Source organism: Condylura cristata, unplaced genomic scaffold (genome assembly GCF_000260355.1).
Source record: "Condylura cristata isolate star-nosed mole 26May11 unplaced genomic scaffold, ConCri1.0 scaffold00007, whole genome shotgun sequence".
Lineage (NCBI taxonomy): Eukaryota > Metazoa > Chordata > Mammalia > Eulipotyphla > Talpidae > Condylura > Condylura cristata.
Genome location: NW_004567108.1, coordinates 50,624,750 through 50,638,604, shown reverse-complemented (window position 1 = coordinate 50,638,604; position 13,855 = coordinate 50,624,750). Strand labels below are relative to the sequence as shown.

Sequence of the window (13,855 nt, the reverse complement as noted above, 5' to 3'; positions counted from 1 at the left end):
TAAGTTATTAATATGCAGAGGGTCTGAGCAACATCTTATATGAAAGGATGGGGGGAAATTTGTCCACATGTGCTACTCCTTTATTTGATGTCTCATTTTTACATGAGTGTGAAGTTTGACTTACCTGTGGACATCTGTCTCTTCCTTTTTCCCCCCTTCGTAGCCTGCCCTTCCCTCATAGATGTTGTGGTTGTGTGTGATGAATCAAACAGTATTTATCCCTGGGATGCAGTAAAGAATTTTTTGGAAAAATTTGTAACCAGCCTCGATATAGGCCCCACCAAAACACAGGTAGGACATCAATGAAACCCATGGCTTTCTTTATTAGAAAATATTGTTAGGCTTAAGGTACTAATTTTTGCATTTGTCAGTTGTTATTTTAAGGGCATTTGATGGTAACTTTGAAAGTTAAGAGAAACTCGAACTACATGATGTTATGCGATCTAGACTGTCCAACGCTGACCTCTGAAAGTAGATTTCTTTTTCTGACGTCTATATCAGACATGGAATATTAATTTTATTAATTAATATAATTAATAGTAATATTAATTTTAATCCTCTTTTGCTGCCTATTTATTTCTTCTTTTAACTTGTGAATATATCAATACATTTGAGAATTCAATATGTATATTTTCTTTGTATCCACTTGTACTAATAATGAACTTTTGTTTACTCTGAGCTGATAAAAACAATTATCCTTGAGTTCTGGGATTTTAATTAATTAGTTTTCAGAGAACATAATTCTTCCATTATTTTAAAGTCTTTTCATATTCTGGTCTAGTCTTCCTTTTTTTACATATGACACGTCCTTTCAATAATTTTTGTGACTCTCTGTTTTAAGGAGTGTTAAATTTGCTTTTCTATCTCCTTAAAGAAGGCAAACAAAACTCAGAAGCAGTAGCTTTATGCATCCCTAAAACTGAGTAGTATTTATTTTTGAAATCTAACTTTTTTGTCTCTTCCTCATTGGTCTGTCATTGCATGAGTCATTCTGTAGCATTACATAAAACTAGTATCAAAAGGGATTAGTTCATGAATTTCCTTGTGCATATCTTGCATCTGATGTTCCAGGGTTCATCATGTAGCAAAAATTTTTGGAACATTTTCTCCTAAATGGTTTATGATGATACATAGTAAAATTTACTTTTTTGATTTCCTGTATAGGAACATAAAATATTATTACACATTTTCCCCATTGACATTGCTTCTCAATAGCAAAAGTGCTTTAACACCCACTGAAATTTTGCATGTTTCACTGTGAGTTTTTACTAGAAATTTCTAATAAGACCCTGTTTCTAATAGATTAGTTTCTAGATAGCATCAGTGTGTTACTGTCCCTTATAGGAGAAGTTCTCATATTTATCTGCTTTTGGCCCCATGTGACTTATCGTTCCTAATAATCTCTCATATAGAATCGATGACCTTCCTTTTCTTATCTTCCTACCTTAATCCATGTTATTCATTAGTAGATGAGGTTTTACTCATTCTCTTCCTGTATTCTAAATTTAACCTTTCTATAAATCCTAATCAATCATATTTCTTTAAAATCTTCTAATCAGCCTGCCCCGTTCTCATCCAGGAGTTTCAATCTGTGTCATGGGAGTGATTCCTCTCTTCTTATCAGAATAGATTTTGAAATACTCAGTTAAGTAACTAAGAAATATCCTTTTCTATCTCGCAAGTATTCCAGTCCAAATGAGAGGTCAAATGATTCATATTTTTCATCATCTTTCCTGTACCTAGTTAACTACCTTTCTAGCAAATGTAGCTAAGTGAATTTAGGAATCCAGGCCTTGTTCTTCCACTTCATGACATCTGAATTTCTATTTCAAAGACTCTTATCATTCATGTGTTACTGCCTCTTCTTGTTCTGGAAGCACCAACTCCTAGGTAGCAAAGATGATTTTAACGGAAATGTGTCACTTTCTTTATCTAAAAGATTAGAGAATGTTCCTGAACATCTTGCTCAGAAATTGCCCCATATCTCAATTCTGCTAAATACGGCTCTCTAATGTCATTTTCTCTGGAGGTCAGAACATCATGTACTTATATCTGTTTACCTCCAGAGATGCCAAAGTCTGTGATTAAAGCAACTCCAGGATAATAAATACATCCAAATCGACCACATCAATTTACATGTTATTTTTTTCTTATATTCAACTCTACTAGTTTATTATATAATTATCCTTAACTGATAATATATTTTATCCATCTTGTGGCATCTTAATATTCCCATTATGAACTTCATTCTAATATAGATATTAAAGTATTATAGGACTGTGTATATATATATATATATATACACACATACTGATATTGATATTAAAGTATTATAGGATCTTTGTATACCAAATCATGCATGCTGCCTATCATCTTGCAGAGCCACAGGTACCACTGCTGCACTCCGATGTCCTCTCACAAAGAAGACATTCCATTAGATCAAAAATAATTCACAATAGCAGAATTGAAATTGATTCCCTAAGCTATCAGCTCATTTATTGCCCTTTTTATTTTTATTATAATAACTAAATAGAAATGATTTATAACAGTAACAATACTTTAATAAACTTTTGTTCTTTTGCAGGTGGGATTAATTCAATATGCTAATAATGCAAGAGTTGTGTTTAACCTGAACACTTTCAAAACCAAAGCTGAAATGATTAAAGCAACAAAACAGACATATCAACATGGTGGTGACCTCACAAATACATTTAAAGCAATTCAATATGCAAGGTAAGCTACGTTGCAAAAGGACCAAAATTTTGATAAAATGCAATTTTTTTAATAGTATGAAAAAGGAAAAAGAGAAAAAATAAAATAAAATAGCTGGGGGGCTTGCCCTGGTGGTACAGCAGGTTAAGGTGCTATGAAGATGTCTGAAATCACTGCAGCGCAAGTTTGATCCCCCGGCAAGGAGGTGAGCCACATGGCAGACCTCTACTGACCTACCCACTGCTCCCCTCACCGGTGTGTTTCAGTAGATCCACCTGTTCTGCTCCCTACTATGTCTCTGATGAATCCTCTCAACCCCTGCTCCTCTGGCCTACACCCCAGTTCTTGTGTGCATAAATAAATAAATCTTAAAAAGAAAAATAACTTCTACCATTAATAAAATAAGAAAAGTTAGAACACTGTGTAACTTGAGCACTTTAAGAAGGCAGTGAAGAATCTAAGTTTTATATCTTAGCTTTCTAAGACTTTTGTGAAATATACATAATTTTTAAAGATTTTTATATGAAACAAATGTAAAAAGACCAATGGCACAAGAGAGAATTTCCCCATCCCATCTTGGTACTTCAACGACTGGATGAATGAATATGTTATCAGACAGATTAATAGAAGAAAAGTCCAAAATGTAATAATATGTGTAGGGAAAACTTCTAAGAAATAGTAGAGTAGAACAGTAATATTTAGTCTGTATTTTGGGACTTAGGATGTCAAGGAGATGGCCGGGGTTGGGGATTTTACAAGACAGGTAAGATGGAGTTACCCTATCCTTACACTGAGAGTGAAGATGAGCTTCACAGAAAGGAAACAATTACTGATAAACCTAAATTGGATGAGCCCCTCCCAAACTACATTCTTCCAGGACATAGAAAGAGAATTGCTTTTCCAATTAGGGAAAGGGCATATGTTTAGAACATGATGATCTCTTCTCTAATTAGGGAGCATAAAGGACTTGGGCAAGCATTCCCTCCACCTCAAGGGATTTCCGTGTTGTCTTAGCCCAGAGTACTGTGCATGCCAGAGAAGGTCTACTTGAGTCCAGTTCTCAGAACCTTGGGGTGGCTATTTGTGCACCATCATTGGTGTAAGTAGAAGTGAGATCTCTACAATTATTTGTTACTATTTATCAAGGCCACAGACAACTTGAAGTGATGGAGAAATTCATGCAAGTAAAGGACTGAACACTGAAATTTTTGTGAATGGAGTCTGAATTGAACTGAGCAATTTGATATTGCACTGTGTGTGAATGAACTAGAAATTGACCTGCCAAAGCCTCATAATTGTTAGTTCAATTTCTCAATTTTCTCAGCACTGCTGTGCTTTATCTGCATACTTTTATTTTATTTTTTAATGGCTTATGCAATTTTTTATACAATTCACTCCTATCTGCACCTTTTAACTATCAGGAGATGCTTAACGTAAGTGCTACACACTCTCTTCTATTCTTAAAAAAATAATTACAACAATAAATTCACCTTCCCTTAAATCTACCTCCTGTCCTTTTTGTTTTCTGTACTCCTCCCCTTCATTGTCATAATTCCTTGAAGGAATTATCTGCACGCCCTCCCTCACTTCCTTAAAAGGTATATCTCCACCCTCATAAGCATAGTTTTTAGTCAGCCAATGACCCAGTGGTCCTACCTCAAGCCTCATCCTCTTAAGCTTCACTGAACATTTGATGATTATGAGCCACATTGCTATTTCCATCCCTGTTGCCACAACACTACACCCTTCTAGGATCCCTGCCAAGTTTTTGTCAACAACTTTGCCTCTTCACAGGCTCCTTTTCCTATTTTCTTTTTCAGTAACCAGAACTCTTTTTTTATAGTCCTTTCTCTCTCTTTATGGTCCTTTCTCTCCGTGCTCATGGCATTGACATCAGCTTTGTGGGGGTTACCCAGCTGCTGTGTTGTCAGCCATGATTCTTTCCAAATTCAGCTCATGCTGAATATTTGGTGTGGTTGATTCACATGTCAAGTTCAATACATTGTTTTATATTGTTTCTTTCATATTTTTTTGTATGATACTTGTATTTTTTCTTTTCCCTACTCCTCCTAATGACTTTGCCATTTTGATCCATGCTACTGCTGATTCCCCTAGTTATTTAGATTAAATTTCTTTATTCTTTTTTGCTCCTAGCAGACCACACAGTGGTCAACCGCCTCGTCCTGTCACTTCTATTTCTGAATTTCTGATTCCAGTTGTTTCTCCCTTTTTTGGGTATATTTTGTAGTTACTACTTCTATTAACTGATGACTTTCCTTATATATCTCAAAAGTAAATTCCCTACCAGAGAAGACAGGATTTGGTTTTGTTAAACTTTACTGTTCCTATTAAAATGTTCCTTTGGATCAACCAGATTCAGACTGCTGACTAGGAAGTAGATCACCTGCCATTAGACTAAATACCCTCTTGCTCCAATAAACTAGATTTAGGCCATAGTGAGTTAAAATGAAAATGACCCACCAGGGATCAGAAACTCTAGGGGGCCATTTTTCAGCAGGGAAGATGGTATAGTGATTCTCACCTAGAAGGAGACCTGAGGGCCTGGCATGCTTTATCTCTTAAAGTGGGAATTTTCCTCATCTATTTCTTACAACATCAGGTAGAATTCTAACACTCTTGCAGTACATATTACTGGTTTTCCATTCATCTTATTTTATCAAGTGCCTTTGGTTGCAATTCAGTATTCCATGCTGATGCTGAAAGATCTACATGAAAATGAAAAGCAACTTTGTAGAATATACATGTATAAATATTTTAGGATACTGTGCATATATATCTAGATGAAACATTTTCTAGAAGAAAACATTAACTGGCAACAGTGGTTCCTTTTGGAACAATGAGTTGGTGTCAGTTTTTAAATTATTTACCCAGCATATGAATTTATTTTACAACATATATCTATCACTTTGAAAAAAAAATAAGTATTAAAAAGTAAATGTATGGGCAGTGAGTAAAATTATGACAGGAATATCTTTACCCTGCTGACTTGTTGGAGAAGTAGTAGTAATATTCAGTGTAAGTAATAGTACTCATTATTAATTTAATTTTCTTTTCAGATGATAATTCTAAGGATTCCTGCTATAATATGGAATACATGGAAATTATATATAATGCTAAGCAAGATTTAAATTTTTGTATGTTTCTCTACAAGCCACAGGTAGAATGTACTTAAATATGTCACCAAAACTGACATGGGGAGAAATTCTAAGTCACAACAGGTTTTCTCAAAGAAGCTAATGTCATCTTTACATTTCTAACTAGAGATTTGTGTGTTTACTTCATCTTTTGATAGTGAGACTCAATTTCTCTCTGCCACAGAGATTTCGCGTATGCACCAGATGCTGGTGGACGGCGAGGTGCCACCAAGATAATGGTGGTGGTAACTGATGGAGAATCGCATGATGGTTCATGGTTGAGAACCGTGATTGACCAATGTAATGATGACAACATATTGAGGTTTGGCATAGCAGTAAGTGACTTTTCATTTTTCTTCCAGCTGATAGATAAATTGTTCTTTTTAACATTATTTTCCAAGACTGCACATTCCCACTGGTGGCTAATTGCTTTGTATGAAAGAAAATGTTTTCTGTGTCTCCACATCTTGTGAACTTTCAGTTCTGTCAAGAGGTTGTGGTGATGCTGCTTGGCCAACTCCTCCAGAGAATACATTGTGTTTAAATGTTCGAACAAACTAGAAAGCACTAGTAGTAAAAATGGATATGGAGCAATCACCTTTTCTCCCTTTTTCCTCAATTTTCAAGGTTCTTGGGTACTTAAACAGAAATGCCCTTGACACTAAAAATTTAATAAAAGAAATCAAAGCAATTGCCAGTATTCCAACAGAGAGGTACTTTTTCAATGTGTCTGATGAAGCAGCTCTACTTGAAAAGGCTGGAACATTAGGAGAACAAATTTTCAGCATTGAAGGTAAAAAAAACTCCTTTGAAATTTTTTTCAAAATTCTTGACTTTGTTGCCACATACTTACTCTTTTAAGATTAAATTATCTATCTTGTCTAAAGAGAATTGTTAATTTTTTTAAAAATATTAGATAGCATGCCAACTGCTATGCTTCATTTTTTAAAAAGATTTCTTTATTTGTGCATACAGAACTGGGGGGTAAGCCAGAGGTGCAAGGGCAATGAGAGGCTTCACCAGAGAGCGTGGGGAGCAGAACAGGCAAATCGATGAAGTACACTGCTGAAGGGAGCAGTGGGTGGGTCAGGAGAGGTCTGCCACGCCATGTGGGTCACCTCCCAGGCAGGGGATTGAACAACTGAAGCAGCTGTGCTAGCTTGCGGTGCTGCATCCTAACCCTTTGCAACACCAGGGAGGGCCAAGAACTGTTAATTTTTAAGGAAAGTAGACAACATGAGCATTTATTTCATAAAATACAAATAGCCAGTGGACATAAGAAAGTGATCTCAATTTCGCAATTATTTTAAAATATCAATTAAGTCAATATTACTTTTTGCCTAAAATGTAACAAAGATAAACAATATTTAATTTTAGAGAGCTTATGGGAAGCAAAAGCATTATTACCTTGATTGCAAATTGTAGACTTTCTAGGGGCTGATTTAGTAACATCTACAATAATTGTAAATAAATGCTTTTGCCTTTTTACAGTTTTTTTAATTTATGAAATTTTTGCATTTTTTGCAACAAACACAGGTTCTATTAAGATTAGAAAAATGCATTGTAGAAGTTTTAGAAATACACCATTTCCAGAGCTATAATAATTTACATATGTGACTCTAGCAGGTTTAATTGATTTAAAAACATCACCTGAGGACTGGAGCATTTACTGGTGAAACATCCACCAAATCCTGGTTCCTGATAGTTATCTCAAAGAATTCTTGATAATGAAAAATATTTTTTTAACTCCTCTGATGTATCATGCACTGCTTCAGAAGCTATGTCCAAGAGAACTCGGAAAATTATTATACTCAAATATTTACCTCCTAATTATCCGCTAGAAAGTTCTATCCAATCAATGTTTTATTGCTTCTTAGACATCCTTTGGTTCTTCTGAATTGTTTAAATCATCAAAATCTAATGTTCCCTGATATAATACAAATGATCTGGCTACCTATGGTAATAATTTTATTGTGTTGACATGGATATGAATAACCATGATATAATCCAAAAGATAATTCGTTATAATTTTGTGTATTTTGTGCTATTAGGTACTTGGTGGGGAGAGGGGGCTATGGCCCCCTGCTTATCCTGTGCAATGATCATTTCTTTTAATGAAGTAATTGTGCCTTGCAATTTAGTCTGTTCTCTATCTTAAAATGGCAGTCTAGGACTTTAACTTCCTTTTTATGAAGATAAGTGGAACAGACCACACTGAATGGAAAATGAATACTCACTGAGTCTTATGGGACTCATGTCAGAGGCCCATATGTAGAACTAGGACAAACTTCCCAATGGGTAATATTCCAACTTGAGCATAAGTCCTAGTTTCTGAAGTTTGACCCAAGTATCTGTTGAGCAAAGTTTCGTGACAGCTCACTTAATTGGCTCTTCCCAAGCTAATCAATTGCAAGCTGCATCTGTGGTATGTGTGTATGCATTAAAACTAACATTTAAATGCTAAGCATTCAGTTACTTGTAGTTAATTCCCAGGTATGTAGTGTTCTCTGGTATCAGAAGTCTTGTGACATACCAATAAATAAATGAGTGCTTAATTTAGACTCAAGCCAACTTCAAGCACTATTTGGGAAGTATTGTGGATTTTTATATCTGTTAGGACACTTCTTTAGTGATTTCTCCTTCCTATAATTTGCCAGCTCTGTATTTTTAGTGAACATCAGAGCAGTGTGTATGTAAGTGCATGTTTGAAAATTTGATTTAAAAATTGATGACTAACACATTTTTTTTTAACTGCTCTCTCCCAGGCACTGTTCAAGGGGGAGACAACTTCCAGATGGAAATGTCACAAGTGGGATTCAGTGCAGATTACTCTCCTCAAAATGTGTGTATTTCAGATAATTCCAGCCTCACTGAAACTGGCTTCACACTGCTGGGGACTGCAGCCTTATAAAGTGGGGAAAACAGCTAGCAAGTTATTGAAAGTTCTGGTTCTTATACACATTAATTTAGTTTCATTGGGCTACTGATTTTCATTTAAAACATGAACACCACCTCCCTGTTTCACAGGGGTTTTCTATGGGAAACTAATAATAATACACAAAGTTCTTGAGGACAAGCACTATATTCACTCCAGGTTATCACTGCAGGAATTTCCTTTAAGTCAGACTGGAAAGTTTGTTAAAAACACCAACTTTTGCTATTGCTGAGTTGCCATAGTCTCTCTTTTCTAAGAGCAGAGAAAGAAAATAGCTGAAAAAGGATTTTGGGGGAAATATGATATGAATAGTCTTAGCTCAGAGAAGTCTGTTTTTCTTTCTCAGAAATATCCATCTGCTGATTCTTAGTCTACTAAGAATAGAAATGGACTAGCAAAAGGGGTGAAGAGATAAGTGACTCTGGGAAAGATTTAGGGAACATTATTAACTCAGAGAGCTTGATCAGTAAAGAACCAGGATCAGCTTATCGTTTCTCTAGAACAAAAGATGCCAACTTTTTCTGAAACACCGGTCACTAGCAATGCTCATAAAAGTTATAGGTACTTCCCTCTGGGGGGGGGGGAGTAAATGAACAAACAGAAATTTGTACATAATTTTCTGAAGTCCTAATATGCTCCCTGAAGCCTCTTTGAGCATCTCATGTTTGGAATCCCATATTATCATTTTGCTAATCATTCACATCATCTCTTAGCTTCACCATAGGACATTTCACTTCTCTATCTCCTTTTTTTTTTTTCCCCAATGATTTGTGGTTTTCAGTGACCCAAATGGTATCTTTAGTGTTCTCTAAGATCTAAGATTAAAATGTTAAATCCTACCCTGACTGATCTCTTCAGTGATGAGTTATAGCTTGAAAATGCAGTTTGTGTTTGAGTCCATTCCCAATAACCTGCTGACTAGTGCTGAGTACCTTCCCAGAGAGTGAATGTCAGCTACAGGTGTCTTTTATAGCTGTGCTATCTTCAGAGCAAAAAGGTAGCCTATAAATGTTAAAGGAACATTAGAGAAGGAGGTAGAAGAAAGTTGAATATAGAGTAGATCACGAGACCCTCCCAAGACGTGTCTGATAGTGGCAGTTCCCCTCTCTTCCTGGACATCCCACTTCCTGTTTTTCAAGCATGCCTCATATTCTACTTTGACCTTTTCTTGCGAATCTCTGGAACTAGATGGTCACTTCTGACTTCTTTCCAAGGACTCACAACTATTCAGCATTTGTGATTTTGTAGCTTTTAATGGAAATTTGAAGATAGCCCTGTGTTGCCCTGCAGTATAGTATATTATATACTTGTCTATGTAATACATTATATTTGCTAAGCTCTCCTGGCTCCATAAATGGAAATGATTAGTGTTTCTCCTAGATTATTTAGAAATAGTTCCTAACAGCTAAGACTGTAAGCCTGTAGTCAAACTAATTAAAGTCAAGAGTAACTCACCATAGGTAAAGCTGGTTTTCTTATCCAACTATATTAAAAAATTTCTGATAATTTACTGTCATGTATAAACATGCCACTTTATCACATTTGTTTTTCTTAAATCTGGACCAGTTATTTCAATGTTTTGCCTACACTACAATATGCCTTAGAAGTGATTCGTTTTAATGATCTTCTGTTTTCAATTGTCTTAGAACATTCTAATGCTGGGTGCAGTTGGAGCATATACCTGGAGTGGGACTGTTGTCCAGAAGACAACTCATGGACAATTGATCTTTCCTAAACAAGCCTTTGACCAAATTCTGCAAGATAGAAATCACAGCTCATATTTAGGTAAGGCATAACATTTCAGTCAGCAACTTCAGTTCCTTCTGTTTAAACCAGCCAGTCTCTGGTTGAATCTCAAGGTCAGTTCAGCAAGTCCAGAGAACTGTTATTAAATTATTATACTTATTATGTGTGTATACATTGCCTCTGTTAGTCAAGCCTCGGTCATAACTGCTTAATATGAAGATGCATTGTATTTGCTAAACTGTTCTGGCTCTGCAAGTGGACACGATGGTATTTCTCCAAGATTATTTAGAAATAGTCCCTAACTGCCAAGCTGGTGAGCCTATAGTCCTATGTTACCTCACAGTTCTATTTTTCCCTATGGTAAGCAGCCTCTTGAGTTTGAGCACCTACATGAGACTGTTATAGAATTGGCTATTCTATCTACATGAACAGTTTCATCTTTCCAACAACCCTTTCATGAAAAATTATTATTATCCCCATTTTAGCTTTCAGCACCAGTGAAGTTAATGCCTAAACACCTTAGTGTCCGTTCCAGAATTTGAACTTTCTGACTCCAAGCCCTGTGTTCCCACACTGGACAGCATTGCCTTGCAAATGCATTCAGTCATCGACTCTAGAGATATTTGTTGGGTAATTGGTTTGTGGGCAGTTGATAAGAACAGCTAGAATCTAGATTCATTTTTATAGGTGATAGTTTACCTATGCAGGGCAGTGATGCCAATGGGCAGAAGCAGCTCATTTTTGAAGATATGCCCTCTGTGATCAGCCTAGGAGCAGCAGGAAATGCATATCATACCTGACAAATAAAGGACTTCTGATCACCTGTACTCGCTTTGCACACATCTGCCAGGATATTCGATAGTACCCACTCTGTGACTTCTTTTCTCCTAGGTTACTCTGTGGCTGCAATTTCTACTAAAAACGGAGTCCACTTTGTTGCTGGTGCACCTCGAGCAAATTACACTGGCCAGATAGTGCATTACAGTGTCAATAAGAATGGCAATGTCACAATTATTCAGTCTCACAGAGGTGAACAGGTAAATTCCATTGTTTAGAAGGTGAAGTGAATCTTAAGGACAGTTGGAGTGGTGGGGACTAGGGGTTGGTAGAAAAGGAAACTACCATAGATTGAGTGCATGTTTTGGAGCTGGTTCTTTAAGCTACATTTACTTGAATATGTCTTACATCTTCACTATGCTGAGCCCAACCATCCCTTTTGACAGGTTTTTGAGAGTAGAACCACCTTCTTAAGGTCACTTAAGTTTCATGGGGTTGAACTATCACTAAAACCTGATTCCATGTGACCCCAAAACCTGTGTTGTTTGGGTACATCCTCTCCATTTTGACTCCCTGGAGTAGGAACGTGTGCATTTCCTAGCAGTGAGGGTGGACACCAAACCACTGCTTTGTAGGCAAACTCCCACCAGGAGTTAAGTATCTAAAAAAAATATATAAGAAGGGACTAGTGTAGCCTTATAGGCTGAGCTGCTGCATCTGGGCCTGTCAAGGTGAGCTGTGGCTTTGATGATTCTAAAAATATGTCAGCTCTGTTCGCTCCCATCTTCTACTACTATAAGGTAGTTGGTAGTCAGACCTGCTGTGATGACTGCTGGTCCTGGTCACTAGAGCAAAGCTGACAGATTCTAGAAGTCAGGTGCTAGAGTCCTATTTCCTGACTAGGCAGTTCTGACCTATGGGCCTGGCATATATTTAAACTTAGCATCCATGGCCATCCACAAACATTTTTCTTCATTGAGTCAGAGAAACCTACTCCCCACAAATTTCTCTTCTCTGGAAGTAAGTCTGATCCCACTGTCTCTATGGATTTTCAAGAAATAAGATGACCAGAGTCTTTTACTTCCTTGACCACAAACCATCTGTGTTTACATACATTTCTGTCCTCTTGAAGAAGGGTATTTTTATTTTGAGAGAAAACAATGGAAGTGTATGCAAGGAATCATTTCCTATTCATTTCCAAGCACACATTGGTAGTGGGTTGCAGTAGGATGAACATTCAAATTCCCGCCTGTCTTGTTCCATGTTCTGTCCAATTTGTCCGCCCCTCCAGTCCATTCAGCACTACTCCCCTGTTGCAGATCATGCCAGCAGACATGCTTCCCACTCCTCTCCAACTGCAAACCCCTTGTACTTTTTTTTTTTAAAAATATGCCCTTAATAGATAAATTATCAGTTCACGATGGTTGTGACTTTTTTTTTTTCTTTAAGATTTACTTATTTATGCATACGGAACTGGGTTTCATCCCAGAGATACAGGGCAATGAGAGGATTCACCAGGGACAGAGTGGGGAGCAGAACAGGCAGTTTGATGAAATACACTGCTGAGGGAAGCAGAGGGTGAGACAGGAGAAGTCTGCTGCGCCATGTGGGTCACTCCAGAGCCAGAGCTTGAACTCTCACTGAAGCAGCAGCAATCAGTGCTTGCAGTGCTGTGTCCTACCCCATTGCGCCACCAGGGAAAGCCCCCTTGTGCTCTTTTTAGATGCAATGGAAATAATACTTGACCTGCCTCAGTCTCCCTGACTGTCCTGTACTCTTATTACATAGCATGTGTACTTGCCTCTAGTTATATAATTTAAAATATATGTACCATGGAAGCTCCATTACTTGCTTTACTTCCTTCTTCTCCTCTTTCTTTTTTCTATAAAGCAGCTCATAGGCCTGAGTATTTCCCTTAGATCAGCATTGGAGATACCTGGGCTGCTTATTTAAAATATTGTTTCCTGGATCACACTCTAGAAGTTCCATCAGACTCTGGAAATGGGTCTTAGGAGTCTGTATTTAAAGATACTCTCCTGGTGATTTTTGTGTACACTTAGGTGTAAAAACCCAACCTTCTATGATGATACACCCTACGAGAGAAGAGACAAGCCTATTATCCATGTTTGTGTGCCCAGCACCTTGTTGGTAATAAACACTCAGTTTTTCTTTATTGAATAAGCACATAAAATGTCAGCATAATATTAGGGATATGTGAATCCCAGGAATCCTAAGGTTAATGTGCTTTGTTACACCAGATTGGGTCCTATTTTGGGAGTGTGCTGTGTTCAGTTGATGTGGATAAAGACGCCATTACGGATGTGCTCTTGGTAGGTGCACCAATGTACATGAATGACCTAAAGAAAGAGGAAGGAAGAGTCTACATATTTGTTATCACAAAGGTAAAAAACAAACAAAAAGTTAAATTGAATTTAATTTGCTTGAGATTGGTAAATGAAATATTTTTTTTCTTAAAGATTTATTTATTTATGCTTACAGAACTGGGGTATTGGGCAGAGGTGTGGTGGGT

At 36.9% G+C, this 13,855-nt stretch overlaps 1 protein-coding gene across 1 annotated transcript in view; it reads left to right on the top strand.

The window, feature by feature from the left end:
- ITGA2 (integrin, alpha 2 (CD49B, alpha 2 subunit of VLA-2 receptor)) overlaps positions 1-13,855 on the top strand; it is a 66,647-nt gene that overhangs the window by 22,363 nt on the left and 30,429 nt on the right. Inside the window, exons 7-14 of the mRNA XM_012721775.1 lie at positions 164-291; positions 2,585-2,733; positions 6,052-6,202; positions 6,495-6,660; positions 8,633-8,709; positions 10,449-10,587; positions 11,440-11,585; positions 13,584-13,727. Of these exons, the coding sequence (XP_012577229.1) occupies positions 164-291; positions 2,585-2,733; positions 6,052-6,202; positions 6,495-6,660; positions 8,633-8,709; positions 10,449-10,587; positions 11,440-11,585; positions 13,584-13,727 (1,100 nt within the window). The remainder of the gene's footprint in view (positions 1-163; positions 292-2,584; positions 2,734-6,051; positions 6,203-6,494; positions 6,661-8,632; positions 8,710-10,448; positions 10,588-11,439; positions 11,586-13,583; positions 13,728-13,855) is intronic.